The sequence below is a fragment of the Anser brachyrhynchus genome (assembly GCF_964034855.1).
Source record: "Anser brachyrhynchus genome assembly, chromosome: 1".
Taxonomy (NCBI): domain Eukaryota; kingdom Metazoa; phylum Chordata; class Aves; order Anseriformes; family Anatidae; genus Anser; species Anser brachyrhynchus.
Window position 1 is genome coordinate 156361078 of NC_137694.1, and position 23160 is coordinate 156384237.

The following is a 23160-nucleotide window of genomic DNA, read 5'->3' on the forward strand; positions in this document are numbered from 1 at the left end:
TGGGAATGGCCCAAGCCAACACCATGGCTTGTTGATCCAAGCAGGGAGTTGCCTACAGTGGCTGTGTGAGCACCTGAGCTGATGGCTACCACACCACACTCGACAGCAATATTCAGTGCCCCCAGTTCCATTCCCTTTTCCCAATCGGACTGGGTTGGCTGTGAGTAGCTGTACCATGAGATGTGGGATTGCTGGTGCTGCCTACAAGCCAGTGCCCAGCACTGAGGTCCCAACAGAAAAGACAGCAAAGAACCCAATCCAACCCAATTTAAGGGTCTTCAGATAAATATCGTCTTCCTTTTGGAAAAGTAACGTATACAAAATAAACTGCATCTGATTTTTTTTTTTTTAATTTTTGTTCATGTTCACTAATAGATTAGGGGCTAACACAAGTATTCGTACGTTTCTTTAGCTGCCCTAAATAAATGCATATTCCAGAAGTTTAAATTTTCCTTTGTTTAAAGCTAAAACAAACATGCTGGCATTCCTTAAGATCAAAGTCCTTCAAGGAGAGTGGAGTCAGATAAAAATATATTGCTTGTTGGCTAGTTCACCATTGCTGGAGGAGGGAAAACTGGTGTTCCAAGTATTCCTAAATACTGCTAGGACATATTTAGGACAGATATTCAGCCAACTTTAACTAACTCCTGAGCAACAAGTCAACAAAGCCCAGTAGCTGTAAATGCTCTGCCAATTTAAAATTTAAAAATATGGGTCAAGGTTCTCAAACTTTCTAGATCCCTTTAAAAACATAAAAAGAGTGTACAGTTAGAGGGTGAATGCATCAAATGGCAAAATTAAAAAAAAAAAAAGTATGTGAAACAGTAACCTCAGGGAAAATAATTATATCAGATTATAGTGCATTTAATTATAAAACCAGTTCTGATGATCAATTTAGTAAGTGGGCAAAAGCACAGTAAAAGTAAATTAAAAGTCCACCTTTGATGTCCAAATGTAGAATTTGGTTGAAAATACTGTGAATTCAAATCCTAATACTAAGAAAACAGGAAAGCTTTCACCTTTACGTATGGCCACGTAAGCAGGTAGGATTAATTAATGCCCAGGAACCTTTGAAGACCTCAGTATGAGGTGAACCTTGTAAGCCTATCTTCATTAGTCCACTGTCATTAATAACAGTATTTCTATGATTCCCAGCCAAGCCTGGGCTCCCTGCAGCACACCACAACACTGTTACTGACTTCGGTGGCATATGAAGTACTAAAGAAACAAGCACAGTGAGGCAATTGATTTAAAAACAAAAAACAAAAAACTAACTTTTTTATGCTATGTATTCAAAGGAATAAAATATTCATGGATCAAAATGAATTACTGATAAAATATAGAGAAATTTATTTCTAAAATCTCTACAGTTTTGATACGATATTATGGAATTTGGAAAACTTTCCAGTTCTTCCCTATTTCCTTTCCAGAGCAGTGGCAACAACAGCTACCAAGTCTTGGGCAGACTTTGTTCCCATCTGGCACCCTTTTTTTCCCTCCACAGTGCAAGCTGGGACAGTTTCCCTCTTTGCCTGCTGTTGGAGTCCTCTGGCTATTCTCCTCCTCAAATACGCAGACTTTCTGCAAGTTGCAAACTTCACTGCAACACATGACAACTGACTCTGCGCTCTGCAGAAGGTTACAGTTAGGAACACTTCTGCAATTACTTAGATGAGCTGTTGTACACCTCTGAATTTGGCTTTATATTCTCAAGAGTAAACCACAGACTCCACTTCTTGAGAGCCACTGCAGCTGCATAGAAGTAAATAAATAAAAATCACTTTTTCTGACAAATGATTCAGCATTTAAGAAAATAAAAACAGCTGTACTGTGTTAAACCAAGGGCCATCCAGCCCAGTATCCTGTTTCCAAAAGCAGTCAGCAGCAGATGCCTAGGGAGTAGTATAAGAACAAGGAAACCATTTAATGATATATATTGAAAATATTTTTCACATATCCTTGATGGAAAACAGAGACGGAATTTTGACAGAAAGGGGGAAAAAAAGCAAAAGAAAACAAAGAGCCCAACACACATACCCTTTGCGAAAGCATGAAACATTCCTTTCAAAATAAAAAGAGAATTGAGGGGAAGATAAATCTTATGATTTCTCTTTTTTTTTCTTTTCTTCTTTTTTTTAGAAAAAAAGCCCACAGGAGCAAGGCAAAGCCAAAATCTCACTTGCTGTGCACCGAAACAGTGTAAGCACATACTGATGCACGTTGCTGACCAGATAATTTTTAAGAACCCTTGACTGTGAGTGTTAAAGTCTTTTCTCTTGCAAAATGGTCATCATGGAAACATACAGCCAGGTATTTATGTCACAATATCACAGCTGAGAGTTCCCAGAATATTTAAATCAATGGATTAAAAAAAAATAATGCTTCAAAAAGTACATGCATCAGATGGAGGGAAAGCCTGTTCCACTTAATTCCCCAGACAGTGGAACTGTCAGCATTAAATCAGCATACTGGAAACAGGCAAAATTTAGAAAGGTGCAGAAAATCTGGGGACAGTGAAATGCCCCATGAAATCAATTAGAGGTTTATTATAGGCTTAGTAGGACACAGTATCAGTTCCAGGAGAAGTCATCTGTGAGGGCATAGGCTGGAGGGGCTATGAAGTCACAGATGCAGAAACCAACCACTTTGATTACGCTGTTAAGCTTCATATCTCCGGGACACCAGATCTGTGTTTTTCAGAAGCTCCAGATAAGCTAGCGAAATGTGCTGATGACTCAAACTCTGCTGGCAATAGGAAGATAGAAGAATCAGGGTATGGCAGAAGACGATGACCTTGAAATCTGGATAATAAGAACCAGTATGAAGGAACAAATTATTTCCAACCAGCAGCATGAACTCTGCACATCAGTTCAGACACAAATAGGTAGTTGTCCAGCTGTCACCTGGGGATGGAGTTGGCCGTGCCTGAGGAGAACATCATGGATGCTTTGATCAACCACTGACTGATGGTGGAGACATCAGTGTGACAAAACTGTGAAAAAGGCAAACACAGCCCCAAGGAAATATCAAACAAGGACAGTCTAGGAGAGGCAGCAAGCTTCTGTGGTAAAAGCTTTTTCTCTCATGGTGAATGCCTACTTGCAATGCTGTGCGTGCTTCTGGTCACCAGAGTTCAAGAAAGATGGATCTGGTCTGGAGCAGGCATGGGTAAGGGCTGCCAGTGTGATTCAAGGAAATAAAAGCCTGTCTTACAAGCAAAGAAATAGAGCATGGTGTTTTTTTGGCTTACTAAAACAAGGGCTGAGGAGGGATATGACTGTCTTCAGTGAATGTCCCCAGAGAGGTTGGGATGGCATGGGAGGGATAATGGGAAAAGGCAATGCAGTTGCTTAAGCTACAAATTAACAGTGGCATTCAACTAAACAGAGGTAAACTAGCAGTGAATAAATCCACACTGAAGATGAGAAGAATGCATATGAGGAGTGAGACTCTAGGAAAGTCTTGTGATGGAAGCAGAAAAAATTCCTCCCAAAAAACTCAACCCATTTTTAGGATGGAGATTAGTGATTTACCCACTGAAGAGGTGACATGGCTGCCTGTGATAAAAAATGGCACAGGAATGTCTGACTTACACAGCCCCCTCAGAACTATATTTCTAACCTGTCGCTAATACAGTAGGTATTAGCTAATGTACAGGAATGGTGTCAGGGATTCAGAAGCAGAAGCCCTTGTTCAATAGGGAACTCAAAGCACTGGTCATAAAACACTGCAGCCTCACCTCGAGTTCTGTGTGCAGTTTTGGGTGCTACAATATACAGATGTAAAGCAGACAGAGAGTGTCCAAAGGAGGGCTACAAAGATGGTGAAGGGTCTGGAGGGCAAGATGTATGAGGAGCGGCTGAGGTCCCTTGGTTTGTTCAGCCCAGAGCAGAGCAGGCTGAGGGGAGGCCTCATGGCGGCCTGCAGCTCCCTCACGAGGGGAGCGGAGGGGCAGGCGCTGAGCTCTGCTCTCTGGGGACAGCGACAGGACCCGAGGGAACGGCATGGAGCTGGGACAGGGGAGGGTCAGGCTGGGTGTTAGGGAAAGGTTCTGCACCCAGAGGGTGGTCGGGCACTGGGACAGGCTCCCCAGGGCAGTGGTCATGGCACCGAGCCTGTCGGAGTTCAAGAAGCATTTGGAAAATGCTTTCAGACATAGTTTGATTTTGGGGTGGTCCTGTGTGGAGCCAGGAGTGGGACTTGATGATCCTTGTAGATCACTTCCAACTCAGGATATTCTACTACTCTATGATACTTCATGCCTTTCAAATGACAGTTTTTATAGCTAGAGAAAGCCTCATCAAAGGAGTACACTTCTCCACTCAGAAGTTAAGAGAAGATCACATCAAGCTTCAGCAGATGACCTAATGTGAAAACAAAAATACTGTGTGCTTTACAGGTTTTGAGAATCTCTGGAGTGGTGTTCTTTTCAAAAAAAGCTGGAAACAAAGTCTCATTCCTTATGGGAGCAGGCATTAGTCTCTTCCAGTCTCTTGCCCACTCCTTGCAAAGCCCTTGGGCACAGCGCGTGGCTATCGGTGTGGCTGGAGGCTGCCGGGCAATGTCTCTTGCACAACCTGCCTCCATTTTGGGGAGCCCGAATTTAAACACCAGGACCACCAGGCCAAAAGGGAGAGATTTATCCTTAGGTACTAGGTCTAGAGGACCTAAATAAATGACGCATCTTCCCCCGAGAGTCTGTATCCTCATGTACACTTCAATCACCAAGCTCCTGGAGGTAGACAAAGATCCCTCCGTAATTTTGAGTATAAATTTCTTCTCTGAGCTGCAGAAGAAATCAACACAGCTCTTAATTCCTCTTAATTCTACCACTTCAAACTAATCTAACAGTTTTTTGGGTGTCAGGAACCCACAGGTAAATTGCTATTTGATTTGATAAATTGCCACTGCATTCTGGATCCACCAACACTAGTGCTAAATATTCTGCATGTGTGTGTGTGTGTGTATATATATATATACCTATTTATATAGGTGATGTATGTATTCACAGATTCCTATGTGAACAGTAAGTTGTACTACAGACACAACCTCTCCCAGTTATTTTTAAATGTTAATTTTTTTGACCAGTGAGAATGACAGGTATGATCTGTATTTCCAAGACACTTTATAGTTTTTTATAAATATGACCCAATATTTATAACACCTCTTGTGTGAACAGAAGTTTGTGGTTTTTTTTTTCCAGCTACGTTAGTTATTATTATCTCTCTCTTCTAACCTTGAACAGCTTATTCATTTCTCCTACTTCTAAAAGACAAAAATATAAGTTTAAAAAAAAAAACACAAACAAAAAAAAAACAAAAAAGAAAACAGTTGCATTCCTTTCACAAAGGGGAAAACAAAGGCAAAAATGTGTTAAACAATTTGTGTTAAATAGCACATCAAGTCAGACGCCACCATTTAAATAAACATCTTCTAATATCCAAGGTTATCTATTTGTTATCCAGTAGAGATCTGCTATGAAGCAAGTGGTTACTGTGACTTGTAGCCCCAAGACTGTCATTATTTCAGCTCAGGACAGGCAGACACAAATATTTGGTACATAGTAGTGTGTCTAAATATACATATAAAGATTGCTATCTTGAAAAGATTCTGATTCACCACTCACTAATGTTAAGGTCATAGTAGATCTGTAACTATGAAAAGGTTTTCAAATATTGTAAATTGTACACAGATATTAACAGAGGTCTGCAATGCATTATCAGACAAATGCTGCCTTGTAAAGGTCACAGAAAAAAAACCAAATCGCTTTAGGAAATTTTAACTAAATAAAATAATTAAGTTACTGCATTTATACTGATAAGTTATGGATATCTATTTAAACCAGGGTCTTAACTGCATCCAGTATGCGCATAAAAAATGCAAAGTCAAAACCATATCAAACTAATCCATTCTTATAGTGATCCTACAGGTGCCATATCAGAAAGCTTCAGCCCTGCCTTCAAATCATTTAAGGTCTTTTATTATTTTTCTTTGTCTACAGCTGTACAGCAAATTTTTATTCTGCATGATAATGCTGTTCTCCCAGTCACTCTGAATTAAGCACCCGAGCCAGAGAACACATGATAGTGTCTGAACATCCTCTTAACAATTTTGGCATTCCTGTACTCTCTGTGCCTACTAGTTTTTACCCTCGTTCCAGAAAACAATCAGTTTGGGGGAAGATTCTTCCATGCTTTGCGCAACAACAGCACGCAGTTCTACCCACGTCTTTCCCCTTTCTACATGTTTACATTATTCTTACAAACGCCACTGAAAAATCAGTAGTGTTTTCCACAAGGTGCTGTCCTCTCTGTGGTCTTGTGGTGTCCGCAGCAACGCAGCACACCAGGGTCAGGTGCTCAGCATATGTGCCACCTCGGACGTGCCATTCTCCTCCTTTGGGCTGCTCTGCTCAAATCTCATCTCAAGTCATAAAGCTGTCTACAACCACAAGCATGCTGGGATCAACAAAATCTGCCAGGTATATCAGTTAATTAACTTCTGTTGAACTGAGCTAAAAATCAATTTGCCATCATTTCTCTATGGCCTCTAAAGAAGCAACATATTTATTAACTTCTTGCACCACCTTTCCATTTGATATTTCCAAGTCTATATCAGTAAGTAAACACACTAAATAGAAGTTGGCCATGTATAGGAATATTTTATGAATTTACTGACCTTCACTTGCTGCCTAATTAGCCAGCAATACCGTTTCTCGTTTCACATAAGAAACTGGCTGGCTGTTTTTACACCTCCAATTTTTGTGTGCACCGCCGAGGTAAACAGATGCTTTATAGCAAATCAATGCACACCATGATACAATTGACAGAGATCACAGGAGATCTTTCCGCAACATCCAGGATTTAAAGGCAAATAACAAACTAGAAAGAACAGCCATATTCAAATACCTAATAATAAATTCCTGTGCTCATTAAACACATTACATACATCATAACAGCTGGCATGCTGAAATATCCAATAAAGGAAAACCTGCCTACAGTATTGTTGATGCTTTAGGGAAAGCTGGCTACATGTATTTTTTATAATAGTGCTTGTTTAAAAGACCATCTATGCATGGAAGGACTTTTGCTGCACTGCAGAAATGTCAAGTTTGGGGGAAGAAAGTTGTTACACAAACATCTCTTAGGACAGTCCTGAGTAATGTCAAAGACCAGCTTACACATGCGCTGGGACACAGAAAAAGCCTTTGGGACTGCGGCTCTTAAAACAAAGTAGGATGCTAAGAGCTCAGGACAAAATGGCATATGGTTCTTATATAAAAGTACTGCCACCCCTTCTCCCAGTGCTCCCAGGACACTTTCTTTCTTTCCCTCTCTCTCTTTTTTTTTTTAATCAATTGTCTGCCTAAAGTAAAACTGCACAAAGAAACCTAGCAGTAGAGATAGTCACCACAAACTCCCTCCTCCCAAAGGAGCTCTAACCACTAAATCTATAGAGTTACACCTTCTCTTGCTTTCTCTTGCTGTCTTTTATAAATTCGTGCTTCCTACACAATAGCCAGCTTCAGAGAGGTGCGTTAATGCTGACCTTCCCCACCTACCATATGGGATCCTTTCGTTGCCTTGTACAACCATCTAAAATAAGACCTACGCCTGCCTTCCTAATGGAAATTTCCTTCTTGCAGAAGAAAAAGAAGTAACGGTAAGTACCAATGACTCAATAAGATATATCTGGTATTTGAAAAGGTCAAAAAAGGAAAATACCATGAAAACCACACTTTAAAAGTATGCGGAGGCTAAAGTTTAGAGGGAACAACTGCAAACAGTCCTCTACAACAGCTGCTTCTCAGTAAAAAGGCTCCTAGCATCATTAAACAGGTAGTTCTATGAGTGCCGGGACAAATGATGGCAGGAGTTTTACACCTTTGACTGCAAATCCCCAAACCTGACTCAGTTGTAGTTAACTGAGTTTCAAGGATCTCCTGTACTCTGGAACTTTAAGGACGCTTCCACCAACCCCCTTTCTTTTGTTTGGGATGGTTTACTGGTCTCTCCTTCTCTGTCCCACCTTCTATTTGACTCCCTATTTTCACAGAACTTGTAGGAACTTAATTATTCTTGAGACTATGATCTCTTTGTCAAACTTGGCTGAATTTGGCCACTGGGTTCAAAAGTGAGTGGGGGAGGAGGGAAAGAGAGGCAGTCTGATTGCATAAGCCTCATTTCCTCAAGAATCCAGGCTACAAACAATTATAGCCAGAAGGTTCAATTAAAGAAAGAGAACCGTAGACTTTCCCCGCACTTCTAACACAGACTGGTTCATGCATACTAATCAGCCAACACTGCTCTCACTGAAGCAATGAGAGTTTTGCAGCAAATTAATATTCATATTGATTTATACTGAGGACTGTCGAAGGGAGGAACTTCAACAGCATAAACATGTTTAGCACACTGCACAAAATCACCTTTACACAAGCTCTGTAATTTACAGATGCACAAAGATGCCGTAACTCCGCATCCATATCCACGTACCTCCATCTGTGCACACGCAAATCCCATGTCTTCACTTTTAGTACCACTGACGTACATTGTATGACTAGCACTATGAAGCACATAGGTAGGGCAAGATGCCTGTAGGGAAGAATCTGCATTTTTCGTGACATTATGTAAAACCCCTACCTTAGGAAAATCATCATTAAGATGGTCTTTGAAAAGTAAATAGTTCTTCTTGTTTTGGATTAGAAGCCGGCTATGTGTTGCTACTTCTGATGGTACTTGACACATGGCCACATCGATGACAAACATGAAGTGATGGAAGATTAAGCTTCCAGGGAGTGGGGCTTGTTTTTTTAAGCTTTCTTGATTTTTTAAATGCATAGACCACGTCCTGGTTAATTTCTAGTTTTAAGATCTTCATTAAGAAGAAGTCAATTTAAATTTGCAAAAGATTGCCCATCTTTTTATTTTTAAATAGACTCGAGTTCACTGTCATAAAATCCCTTTGCCTAGAAGGATTTTCCTTCTTGTCATAGATAGCAAACGAGCCTAGTTACATGGGTTACATTTATTTCAAGTTAATGACTTTACATTAGCTGATAGCATTACTAATAGCGAACTATAAAGTACATGCTGAAAACGTTCCTCCCCTGCTTGCTCTCCACGCCAGCATTCTTCTGCTAGAAAAGACGTTTTCTTCTGGGTTTAGCCTATACACTGATTTTCCTCTCAGCCAGGTCATCGCTGTGAAAAATACATTGTCCACCTTTTTACTCAAGGCAGTTGGCAACACAGTCCCCAGTTAGTACAGCAGCTAATGCTGCCTCCTGAGAAGGGCTTCAGTCAGTTGCCATAGAGAAGTCGGCAGGACCATTTGGAGCACCCTGGGACATCCTGGACTTATGCGCAGTGCCAGCAGATATGACACACTCCTCTGACATGTCACTGGAAAGCCACCAAGAACACTCTAGGGCATTGTAAATGGCACGAGATACCCCTGTTTGGGCAACTGAATCAAGCCCAAAGACTCGGGTCCTATCCACTGCAAACAAATATGCGTTAATTTTAAAGTAATGACCTAATCTAGAAAGTGTTCTTAGAAAAAAAACGGCATTAATATCTCTTGACTTTCACATCTAGCTAGGAAAGTCAGCTTTTGTGAAGTTGTTTACTTGGCTGGGGGTGGGTGCCAGGAGAACTGTTTGACAACAGGCACTGGGGCTTATTCTAGTGCCTGACGTGCTGGATTTTCTTTCTTGGCTTGCTGTGAACCAGCAGAGCACATCCCAGCAGCTCAGTTAGCTTCTCAGTCACAGCAAAACTGTTCTTCTCTCCATTAGGTATCGTCACAGATGCCACCAGACTGACACTCGGAAAGACAACACATAAAATGTGGTACATGAACCCATTCAGAGATGGATCTTCACTGGAGAGAGTTCAACTCAAGGTCCCAGTTGAATTTCAAACAAAATAAATAAATCTGTTTTTTATGAAGTTCAAAAGCTGTCTGACCTATGGCACACGGAGGTGAAGTAGAAGCAGCACACCTGATGGGCTGCTAGCCCAAGCCATCCAGCCAGCTGCAATGACAGCGTACACATAGACTCCCTCTCATTTAAGCCACAGGAATCTGGGAGGAAGCGAGGGCTGAGAACTTGTAATGCCTCGTGAGAAAGGGTATATTTACACTGTGGTGACTGCACTCAGCCATCTTTCAGTTAGCAGCATGGCACCACGCAGGGCAGCAGTGTGCTGCAATGTGTGAGCTTGCAGGTTCACAGCTGCCTACAGGAAGCAGGATGGCCCTGTTGGCACGTTGAGCCATCAGTGTTTCACGGATGCAGCTACCTCTGTCATGTGTGCTGTTTTCCACTGATCATCTACTTTTTTTTTTTTCTATTCACAGCTCAATGATTTGTCTTTCCAAGCATTGGGGCCACCTGACTTTTGGGACATTGTTCACAACACCTTGCCCTGTGGCTCCTGGTCAAAGTAGATGAGAAGACTGCTTCTTTTCTCCATTATTATTTTTTTCCTTGTCTTGACCGGTCAAGACCTTGCAGGAATCTAATCCTGCATGGCACAGTATGCTGCCACCCACCAGAAACAACATATCAGTGTGGAAGAAAACAGACACTAACAGCTTCCTCTTGAATTTTAGTTTTGGGACTGGTACCTCACACCAGGCTTTCAGTACTGTGTTCCAACATCTCCAAAACCATAACAGCTTTCCTTTTCTTGCAGTGGGTTTCCAGTGCAATCCACCTCCTCAGAAACAAGGTGCCAGTCTTTGTGTGAGATGTGAGGTGGGAGAGCAGGATGGCTGTCAAATGGACTTGCAGATAAACTAATCAAGTCCTTTCTGAGCGTTTGCTATTAAAAATGTCTTTCCAGCCCTGTGGATGACTTTGACTAATAGGAACATGGGTCTTGACTCTGCTAGGTTTTTACATCATGAAGGTCCCTGCATCTGAACACAACCCTGCCTTTTGTATTCATGATGCAGTCTAAGTATAACAGCTTGGGAAGAACAGCTGATGCCTGAGCTGAGAGAAAGCTGCATACACAGGGCCAAGAGAATTAAAAAAGAGCCTGGAAAGAAAGCAGGACCACCTGCCAGAAAAATAAAGGAGTAGGTGGGAAGACCTGGAGAGAGCAAGCCTGTAGGAACAGTGACCTGAGTTAATAGGGAGCGTGGGGGAGGAGTGGGCAGCAAGCAATTGCTCTTGTGTTCAAAATCCTAGTGATGGGATGAGTCAGAGACTCTGATTGAATTTTGCCTTCACTACACCCACAGACTGGTTATTATAAAGCTTAGGGGAGCATGGGTTGGTGCAGCAACAAAAACTACAGAGAATCGGTGGGCATATGAAGGACCCTCGAGAGCACGAGAATCTGAAGAGCATCTGCCAAATACTGTGCCCTTCCACACAATGTTTCCTGCAGCTCTAACCAGCCTGCCTAGCTGCTCTTCTTCATGCAGACTGAGACTGATAACTGAGTGGCAGCTGTATCTGAGGTAAAGGGATGCAGCACAACTACCTGGGAATGGTCTTTGTGGGTCTCTGCTGGGGCTTCTGGAAGCAGCAAGCTTCAGGAGTTAACTCCACCCAGCGTGGTCAGTGCCCAGGAACTACTAAAAGAGTAACACAGGTCCCTCAGGACAACACGATTCAAGAAGATATATTTGTATTACATCTTTCAGCTACTGTTCTTTAACTGTTTTCTTCGTCTTCAACCATTACTGCTCTTATTGCTCATTCTCCTCCGCAGGCCAGGGGCCAGAGGACCTGCTCAGCAAGTTCTACCACACCGACCGCAGCAAAAAGCTGCTGGTAAACACCCACTCGCTCACTTTGGGCAGCCGTAACGGGCCAAAGGAGGCACGAACTGTTGTGACAGGTCTCCCAAATGCAAAAGGCTTCTGCTCTGATCGCAACAGGGCCCTGCACTGAGCAGCTTGATGGGAAAGAGGGGGCCCCACACCTTCAGAGGGAAGGAGGGTCTGGGTAGCTCAGTTACCAAACACCCAGCTTGGCTGTCCTTTGAGAACAGAACGCATTTCAAGTTGAAGCAAAGTGCCTGAACTTAAAAGTTTGACAGGTTTAGTGGCTACAGAGGGTAATAGTGATGGTCATGATAGCTTCATGCTCACAGCATTGCCACTAGGAGAGCAAACAAGCAAACAAAAGGCCTGAGGGAGACACCCCGTTTTTCTACAGGACAGAAATACTGTCTACACAGTGCACAGGTTCAACATCTCTCTGTTTCCCATAGCTCCAGTCCGGGGCAGCCATTTCATGGCAGAAGCAGTGGTGACAGGCTTGGACTTGCTGCTCCGAGTTGTCGTGCTACTGCTGCCCCTCTGCCCAGGCCTGCACAACAGGCCGGGGCTCCTGCAGGCCGTGGGGCCAAGCTACACCTCTGGACTTTGCTCTGAAGCCAACGAGAAACGTTCCCCTTTCTCTCTCTCCAGGGAGAGAGAGGCAAAGTCTAGCAAAGGAGAGGGCCCCTTCCACAGAGAATGATTGTCCAAGGTGTTTTTTTTAAAAAAAAAAAAAAAAAGAAATGCTAAACACTGTATCACTTCAGGTGAAGGCTTGTTTGAGTCTCTTCTCACCAATTCATGGTCAGCCAAGTTCATGGATCTTTAAGTGTGTCTGCAGAGTGCTTCAGCTCGCTGGGTTTTAACCGTGCCTTTAGTTAAGCCAGCACAGCTAGCACAAACACAGCTAGGTGAACACAGGGGAAGGAGGCAAAGAGAAAAAAAAGGAAGTGTTTAAGGAGCTTGTGTATGCTGGGAGGACTGCAGGAGAAAATAGGAATACAGAGGGTTTTGCAGAAAACAAACAAGAACAGATGATTGACAAGGCAGGAAATAACTGCAAGCCCCTGAACTCAGAGATAAAGGGCACCTCCAGAAAGAGATTTTCCTTTCTTAAACTCCATTGTACTTCAATGACACTAGATTTTGCTGCCTACATTCATAGTTTCACATTACATTTAATGCAGTTCTTCTCATTTCCTATGGACCAGCTCAAACAAGTTGCATGGCTGCATGACTACTTGAACAAAGATTAAGAAAATGGAGTTAGGTGTGATAGGATACAGGACTGGATGTAGCCATCTCTTTCTGTAGCAGCTCACAGTTGCACGGGTTGGGTATAACATGAAGCCATGCCCACAGCATCAGGAAAAAGGGCAACATAATTTCACACAACATTTCATCCCCTGCACTTTATTCCAAGCCATTAAATTCCCATGCCCCCAAAAAGCAGGGCCTTCATGAAGCATACCTGTCCCAGGAAGCAGATTTAAAATAATGTGTCTTCTCTCATTCTTTTGAGCTCACTGGGGAGAAACATGACCCTTCCAGAGGGAAGTCAGGGGGAAAAACTAAATTAGATTAATCCTAAGGATAATTCTCAGCAGGTTCTCTTCTGCTGTTCCAGTACAAGAACTGTGGGTTATCAAGTGAAACCAGGAGGTTTGAGATGAATGGCAGAAGACAGTTTCCACACTGTGTGTAAGGAAGTTATGGAAACCCTTGCTGCAGCATGTTGTGGGTGCTGAAGGTGTGCATGGTTCAAAAAAGAGAGGAAAAACCCAGGGGAAAGATGTTCCCTGAGAGCTATCAGGTACAGCCACATCGTGTCTGGCTGCCAAAGTCTCTGAGCAGCAGCCCACTGGCAGCTAGGACAGCACCCCAGGAAGCCTTGCATGCTTGCACACCTCCTCCTATATATGCACTACTGGCCCTTACTGGACACAGGGTGGTCACAGCTATTCCGACCACAGAGGGAGCCCACAGAATTAATTCTCAGGATGCTAAAACTGGCCATGATCAACACTTTCTCTTCATGCCCACACTTCTCTGCAATTCAGAGACAGGAAAGCTTCTGCCAGGTGTTCCCAGCTACCTGTAGCTTTTTGGGCTTTTAGGAGTGAAAACATTTGTGAACAAGAAGTGATATGACTGAACTCATTGCTCCGCCTTCTATATGGATAACGCATCCATCAGCAGGAATAAGAGACCTGGATTCTGAATCCTCCACCTGAATGGTTTTGGGCTGCAATTTCCACTTCCTCAGATCCTAAATCTACTCCATCCAACCGGAATTAGGTCACTATGCAGCAAAGCAGGCAAAATTCATGGGCCCGTAAGGAACAAGTGATGCTGTCGCCCAGGAGAAATGAGTTTGCCCATTTCAGTCACTCTTCCCCTGTTCCCACCACCTATAGGCACAGCCCTTGAACTCACCTTGTCTTCAAAGAGAGTCACACCACATAACTGTGTGATAGGCAGAAATTCAGCCAGCTAAAACACTACGAACACTCATTTAAATGTCTTCTGGTACAGACAAAATTAGACAGTCCCCTCTGCCTACGGTGCACACTTAGAATCTGTCCAGACTGCCTCAACTGCAAAGTGAGAGCAGGTATCATCGACCCCACAGTGTGATATGATCCTTATTCCTTGACATTTGTAAAACATTTAGAGATCCCCAAAAGAACCACAGAAATGCAAATGACTAGCTAGTGTATCCTAACCCTAAGATCACTCAGCCTGCTCAGTTTACAAGGGCTTTTTTCCCCCCCTTTTTCTAAATAAAACTGGAGTCCATCTTAAACAGATTCTTTTCAGTTCCAGATATTTCAACAAAGTGGATGTTCCTAAAATTTCTTTTTTTTCCTGGAACCCTTTTAACTTGATAAACAGGTCTCTCTGTACAGCTTTCAATTACCTTTTATTCTGTACTGCCAAATGAGACCAGATAGGCATGTTCTTAAAAGGCTTTCATGAAAATGCAAATGAACAGTTCACACTAGTCTGCTGGCTCAATAAATAGAACAGTTCAATGTATTTATACACTAGTAAATAGATTAGAAAAATACAGAAAAATCCATCTTTAGCCATAGAGATGCTTTCATTCTCTTGTCATCACCATGAAATTTGCAATGACAGTATCTTTAAGATACCCCCTCTGTTGTCTATACTAGCTTAGACAATGCATCCTTCTAGTAGCTAACTAGCAGAAAGGATATAAATCTGAGTCAAGAGAAATCAGACCATAATTTAAAAGCTAGACTAGCCTGAGAATGTGAGAATCAGCTCTTGCTGAAATGCACATGAACATATTTTTTTATCTGCCAAGCTTCTCCCCTCTCCCCCTCACAGACATCACTATTCATTTTAATATATGTTTTTTAAATACAGCAAAGTTCTGCATGTTCTTGGCCCTGAGATTAGATTATATATTAATATTCCTTTGAAAGGATTTTGTTCTTTACCACTAGCAAAACTAGAAAGTCCTGAAAACAGGTTTGCTTACAGTGTTGAACTTGGAGGACTCTGCATGTGATATATGAAGTGTTACACATCCAGGTTCTTCACTTTTAAAGAATTATGCTACTTGAACTGAGAGAGAAGTATGAAAACATAAACAGAGGAGTTCCTGAAACTGAAAATTCCCCTTAAACAGGCCTCTTCACAGACCTAAAACCACTGCAGCATCCAAATGGGAACTTGTAAGGGGAAGCAAACAGCCCCAGAAAGGCTTCAGGAAGGTTTAAGGCAGCAGATGAGGCTCTGGTTCTAGCAGTGCTTCCTCACCAGCTCCCTGCTTTCCATCCACCGGCAATGCTCTGGGCTTCGTCATGTAAGTATGCTTTAATCCGTGTCAGGCACAGGCAAATGGATTAGCTGGGAGCCACTTTCATCCTGACATTAAGTTAGCAGGAGCCACTTGCCTGGTTCAATTTCGGGTGTCGCATCGGCTGGCAGAGCTGTGGAGGGCTCCTGTCGGTGGGAGTCCAGGTGCTGGAGGCAACGCTGTGAGGGGTTAATGGGTGCTTATCTGCCAGCTGCTGTATCAGCACCAACAGGATTACCAGGAATGATCCCCTACACACTCCTAACCCCCCAAAGTGCCCTCTTTAAGCCAGGGCAGGCTCTGTCTCTCACCAAGCAGAGGAACAAACACCGAGCCCTATCTCAGAGGTCCATGTGGCAGGACCTGGCATTGGCAAGTTTCTGGCCTGAATTTGAACCAGACTCATTAGTTGTTAGCTATTTCTGTCTAGCCTGGAGCATTGTACAGATGAAGGATAGTCAGAGCCTAGACAGTCTTCAACAGTGAGCATTTTGGATCCTCGAAACTGTAATCGGTTTGAGGGGCTGTTGTTGCAACTTCTGCTGGGTTTAAAGTCAAGTATTACAAGGACAGGTATTCAGAGCCAAAAATCCCTTTTGAGTTAAAAGCAAACACTCTTCATTAAATTTTGTTGACCTTTTACTTGGAACCAGTAGACCTACAAATATACTCCTTTAATACAGGAAAGCTTTGATTCTGATGCAATCACATTACTCTTGAAGCCAGGGACTAAGGCCACAGCACTATCGGTGACAGAAGTAATCCAGTGCTCTGCTGGTCCCCTGTAGCTGCTGCTGCCACACAGCCCTTCTCCCCTCTGTCAGCAGCAACTACAACACCAACAACTTCGTTTTAACCACAATCAATTTCCCAGCCTGGTGTACTGCACAGCCACAAGACGGTGGTGGTAGCCCAAAGGAGGATGTGGTGTGGCACTGAGGCGAGTGGCCCCGACTGGGATTATTTCCTTTCTTAACACTAGCTTTTACTACCTTTGACCGACCATGAGGCTAAGGGCAAAGTCAGAGTAAAGGTGCTTCTGGCAGATAAGGACACCACAATTCCTCTTCTGTCCCAGGAACCCGGAAGGAAGAACACGGCAGAAGGCTGCACGTCCCTCCCCCAAACAGGGACCCTTACGGTATGTGGTTAAAGGAGAGCCAGTCTGAGTGCTCTGTCTTGTGTTTGACTGATTTCTTATGCAGCTGCAGTAACTACTAGGCACCACATAAATGTAATACATACCTCAACATTAGACTTAAAAAAAATCTGCTCCTTCCCTAGGTAGGAAGATGTTTATTCAAGGACCCTTAACTTACTAATTTATTTTTACAGCAGGTACACTGAGCCAAGACAGTAAAAGTGCTAAATCTCCAAAGCTCTAAATATTATGTAAATAAACTCTAAATAATTGTCCACATTAAAGTGTGGTTCAGTGTTCAGCAAGGAAAACAGTTCTTGTTTTCTTTTAATTAAATTCTGATTTTATCTATAACTCCAGACTGTTTGTTTATTTTCATAACTGCTATCCCGCCTGTTGAATTCCAAAGCGTTATTCTGAAACTGTATGATTAACACCAGCACTGCAGAAAGCCACACATCAGACAGATTTATGTGACTAATGACACAAGTCTCTCAACCGGCAGCATAAACGAATTGCGCTACCCGGCCCCGTTCTTGCTGTATATGCACCAATTTCCAAACACCCTTCGGAATAACGCAGATAATGGCTGCAAGGATGTGAGCTGACAGAGCCCTGCACTTGGAACAATTTCTGAAAGCTTTCCGTGTACAGGAGGTCAGGCACCACACGCTGGTGCACAGCTCTGCCTGATGCTCTGGAGACCTTGTCAGCCTGCCCGCAGCAGTCGGTGGAAGGAAACCCGAGCCTCCAACTCTGTGCCTTCAGGCCACAGTTTGGCTTCTTGGTCTGATCTCATCTTTACCTGCAATTTCATCAAATGGACTTGAGAAGCACGGCACAGGAGGCACGGGTACCTGCTCCCTTCTGCCAGCTGCTCGGGGGTGATGCCACGGAGCAGGGGGCAGGACAGGGCTGCTCGGCCTCGGCCACCAACACCAGGTTTGAGAGCGCCAAGCCATCAGAGCTGGCGACCTACTGCACGAGAACAAAGCACACTCGCTTACTTTGACTGCATTTTTTAAATGGTTTTGGACTTCCTCCCGCTGAGCGATGAGGCTGGTTGTCAGTGAGTTACCCACAGAGATCCCTCAGGATCTCTCTTCGCCGCGTTATTAGCTTTGGCTACAACACAAGTTTCGATTCTTGGGTGGTGATCATCCCGGCACAAAAGCCTCCAGCCCGAATAACTGGCACCTCAGCCACAAACATCCTGTGCTGTCAGGGGAGGCAATGGGGACTGGGAGCGGCACTGGCACTGGGGTGAGTCAGGCAGCACTGGCATGCTTCGCCACCTCCACTTCGGCCAGGAAGATGCAGCAGCAGCTTCTTGCCCTACAAACCAGCCGCTTGGCCAACCCTACCACCCCAGGGTGGACTGAGCCCCTTCACCCCGTGTCCAGCCTCCTGCCCAGCAGAGAAAGCAGCACAGCACAACGGGGCTTCTTGTTGCAGCAAAACCTGATGTGAGCAGGGCAGCTTCATAAAACGGGCTCCCTTTCCGCCCCCCTAATAGGAGGGGACATAGACTCAAAGGTTTTATGTTGGCTGGGTTTTTCTCCAGTTCTGTTTGTCTGCATGGCTACTAGGGTGGTTGTACTTCTAGACTTTGAAATTAAGAATTGCTTTGGCAGGGATTTGCCTCGCTGCCAAGTTCTATATTGTTTAAAAACTCTTTTGGTAGGGGAATCGGAAGTGCCTAAGACTGATTTTCCTCTCACATTAATCCCTTGCTTCCAGGGCTATAGGGACGAACCACAAATTCTTGTACTGTGATTGAGGTTTGATGTCAGAAATGAAGGATTAAGCCACAGTCTGACCAATTCAAAATCTAACAGTTCTATCAACAAACAAACAAAGCCTTAGTTTAAAATTAAATCTCTTTGGCAGCCCATAAAGTATTTCTCGAGTCTCTACAAAGGGTAAAAAATTGCATCTGAAAAAATTCTACTGACTTGCTTATTTTCTGTAAAAGCTACTTATTGCCCATTTGCTGCAGATGCTAGCCTGCCTGCTTAAGAAAAAAAAAAATATCCCATTGGCAAGCGACCAATATACTAGAACATCTACAAAGAAGCTGTTACAGTTTATCGTGCAGTAATCCATGGATTAAGGTCATTAATAGCACTCGATGACATACTGTGATGACTCCAAAGGTGCTGTTCTGGCTTGTAGGATATACGGAACGTAAACCCCTCTCAAATATTTCCACTAAGTCACCTTCTTCTAAATCTTTAGAAGAAGAGAAAAAATGAGAAAACCCAGAAAAAAGGAGATGCCTAGTACAGTGTTTTGCACTGCACACACAAAAAAAGAATGTAAAATGAAACTAAAGTAACGTTTTTAAACAGCACAATTTTCTTCTCATTCACACTGATGTTTGCATAATAGGAGTTCTTGGTGAGTAACTTAAATTTTGAATTACAGAGCCAAATTTGAAAAACAGGTCAAGACATTCTCCCGTGACCAAAAGACAAAGCAATTAGTAAAACTTTTAAAATAAAATCTCATATGGTTAACTTTCCCTGTGCATTATTTACATGCAAAAAAAAGTATTTTCCTTCTGTTTACATGAGAATACAAACATTTCTTCACAGAAAACACTGTGTACTCCCCAAATCCCATGGGGTTATTAAAAGTCCTTTCTACAGTACAAAGTATTTTTGCAAAACTTTTTAAATAGTTCTCTAAAGCTTGCTTGATGTCATTAGCAAGTCAGAAGAAGTTGATTGCCTATCAATATAATTGCTAATTTTTCTCCAAGGGAGAGAAACCCCTCACTTTGTTCTGAACTTATGTGGCTACATGCACTATCAATATATGTAATAAGAAATGCTATTCATTTATCTTAGAGTCCACAACACCATGGGTAAACCATCTGTTGTGTCTAAACTGATGGACAGGCTTTTCTTACTTCTGTTGATTTAAATGAAAATGTCCTTTTTTAATATCATTTGCCTCATTAGCACACTGATAATGGCCCAGTACTCTGCCACCATGTATCTTCGTTTGCAGTGAAACAATGGCAATTCATAAAATGTACTCGGGTGACTACAGTTGTCATACAAGCTGTAAGCAATCCTGTATCCCCCAGTTATAGGACATTTTAGTAAACAACATACTGACACTGGAAAAGAAAAATCCTTAGAAAGAAATCTTTTCAAAGCTTCAATAAATAAAAGTTAAGACAAATAACATTTGTATTAACACACCTCTTACCAAGAACAAATTACTTTCTGATTAGCTGTAACTCAATTTCATTTTTTTGCTTTCAACACAATATATTAGTATTTTCACTACACATGCAATTTTCTTCCTTACCTTTAAGGAATCAAAGCAGGCAATAACTCTTCCATTTTCAACCTGGCAACTTTTAGGGGGATGTGCAAATTTGCATTCTTCATCAGAGCGTGAACAAGTTCCCCTCTGAAACTGCCTGCACACTTCTAACGTTAGCCATTTTGTATCTCTTACAGGAGCAACATTCAAAGCCATGATGAAAAGCTGAATTAGAACTTGTAAACTGCTGTCAAGTGAATTATGCCAAAGAAATTTCCAAAACTACTGACGAAAGGAGGGGGAGAAAAAAAAAAACACCAAAAAATAATTCCGATTGAAAAGAAAGTTAAAAAAATAAAGTGGGGGACGATTAATGATGTCCGACTCACACAACACAGAATAAACAGAGAAAGTTTATCAGCAAGCAGTCACTCATCAATCATTAAGTCCCACTTGTAGACTTTTGGCTGCAAATGACCATGCTCAGTAGCATTTCTGTCCGTAAAACGTGTGGGTCTGCTGATTGTATCACTGATGCACCGGTTTCAAGCACAGGTCCTTCAATGCAATGGCACTCCTTGATGGAATACTAGCTTGCTGCAGGTCGCTTGCTGGTATTGATTACACAAGAAAAGCAATGCAGTCATTTGTTTGTGTCCCACTAATAATAATTCTTCTTCCTGTTTTTACGGTGAGTTCAGTTTCCCATCAATTAATTGGCAAATCAAGACAGTTGAGGTATCTTCTGCCACGGGTAAGGTCAAGGCAACGTCTAGCTGGCAAAGACAGTATTTTGAAAACACAGGCGTAGCAGTCCTCTCTCATAAAAGTGACTTCACAAAGGCACTTTTTAAATCACTGACCTGACAAAACAAATACAATATCAGTTCACATTCAGCTCATTCACATCAACATTATGAGATCTATCATCACTTCTTATCAGGTATTATAAATATACTGCCAATACTCGCTTCTATTTCTTTTTCCAGAGAAAATCAGCATCCTTCATGAAGCAGTGCATGACAAGGGAATAGCCAGTTGAAACACGTACTGCAGTAATATTCTAGGCAGCAATCCAAAAGTTGGGAATGATTTAAATAGATGAATGTGGCAGACACAATAATTAGGCATGCTGGTTGTGAAACAATTCAATCTAATGTGCTTAGTCTCCAAAACAATATACAAGAACCAGTTTCCATTAATTTATCATTTGGCCCTTCAGATTGTATTATTATATTAGAAACTGCTACTTTTTATTTGTTCTTCCTTAGAAATGAAGATGGTAATATTCTGTTCAGATTTCTCATCTCTCTCCCTCTGTTTCTCTACAACAAAGAAATCCCAAAGAACTGTCATCCCAAAATTACAGGAAAAAAAAAACACAAAAACTTACACCTCCAGAAAATAGCATGAGTTTCCCTGTTATGCTAAAGGTTGTTTCAGAAAGGCTTCATGAAAGGGCTCACTACTCTAAGTCATCATCCTCTAATGAGTTATTTCTAGTATGAAGCAGCCTCTATCTGAAATTTTCTTTGATTAAATTGGCTTTCATTTACCTTTACAAATACATGGTTCAGCATCAAAATAAAAGGCTTTTAAATATGGAACTTAAGCTATTTTACGACTATAAAATACCCAGGATATTTTACAGCTAAACAGGTTTGAAAATCAAAGGGTTAGATGTTATAAACAATTTTTAATAAATGACTATATTATACGCAGACGGTGAAACCATGGCCATGATGTTTCCTCCTGTTCAGCTTCAAAGGAACACACAAACTTCCCTTTGCAGATACCAGCCAGAAACAGTTGATGGATTATTTTTATGCAAGAAGAATAAAGAAAGAAGGAAGACTGGAATAAGTGATGTTTTAAAATGCAGCAATAAAAATAGCTCTAAAAACACTGACAGCTTTCCCATGCCAGAATAATTACCATCCTGTGCTTGGATTCATCCTATTTAATTGGAGTTGGGATTGCTAGTAATGCGAGTAAGAATTACTCACACACGGTTTCAGGAACAGATCCCAGTTCTGACTTCCAAGTCTTCATATCAAAAGGCTCTTCTATTGCTTAGTAATGCTACCAAAAAGGATTTCACTATGTGACTGATACCTGCAACAGAATTTGCTACTACTATCATTAATACAGGTAAAGCAATGCTAATTGCCTGAAAATTCAGTTTCAAATCAAACATGTAATAAGATGTGTCTGGATGATACTTAGGTAGCCTTAGAATTAGTACATTTTAAATTAGTACGTTTAGAGTTAGTATATTTTAAAAGTTACCCAACTGTAGCACTGTATAGGATATGAATTAAATATTCATTTAATCAAATATTCTATTGATGTTGTCCCACAGCATCGATGAAGAGTGAGGTTAAGCTGAAAATGTACAAAATGGTGAGAAAATACTCCTAAATGATTAAAAGGAAAGAGGGGAGGAAAGAAAAGGAGAGCCTTTCCAAAAAACCCTGTTGAGCAGACGGCTTGCTGGGCCGATGATGTAGCTGGCTAAATGCAAAAGAGAAAATATTCCTTCTAGAGCCACCCATTCAAATTCAGAAATGCCAGCAATGGTTTTCAGTAACATATGTAGGAGACAGACTGAAATTTTAGGAAAAGGGTAAATGTTAAACTGCACACTGCTCACAATCACAAGTAGTAATACTCTGCTGCACTGCATACTACTAAAAATGACAAAGTCATTTCTCACGTAGTAGGTGTGAAGACTGAAGAAAAACAGACTTTACGCATGGTAGCAATGCAAACAGCCTACATTATATAAATGGCCGTAGCCATGGTTTTTAAAAAAATGAGCACAACAGAATCCCATACAAGATTCATGAGACTGCAGCAAGAACTAACACCACAAAGCGTATGGGGTGGGGGAGTAGAGAGGAGAAGAGGAGTGAAGCACAACCTCATCATACTTTCTATCTCCTTAATATATCAACATCCTAATGGAGAATTTCTAAAGAAAGGGGAGCTTGAAAAGTTTTTCTCATAAATTCGTATCTTGTCAAAAATAACGATACTATCTGACATCTAAAGAAGCACTGAGGACGAACAAAGAAGTGCTGCTTGGAAAGCTGGAGTTTGAGAGGGAAGTAATACAAGAAGAAGGGAG

The 23160-nt window shown here is 42.0% G+C and overlaps 1 protein-coding gene across 19 annotated transcripts in view; it reads right to left on the bottom strand.

The window, feature by feature from the left end:
- The window catches only part of MBNL2 (muscleblind like splicing regulator 2), a 111046-nt gene that overhangs the window by 52584 nt on the left and 35302 nt on the right, over positions 1-23160 (bottom strand). For 12 of the 19 annotated variants that reach the window (XM_080598905.1, XM_080598906.1, XM_080598921.1 and 9 more), the window contains exon 2: positions 20073-20893. The exons of the other annotated variants lie outside the window; for them this stretch is intronic. In XM_080598905.1, the coding sequence (XP_080455031.1) occupies positions 20073-20246 (174 nt within the window). In that variant the 5' untranslated portion in view covers positions 20247-20893. The remainder of the gene's footprint in view (positions 1-20072; positions 20894-23160) is intronic. 19 annotated transcript variants of the gene reach the window in all.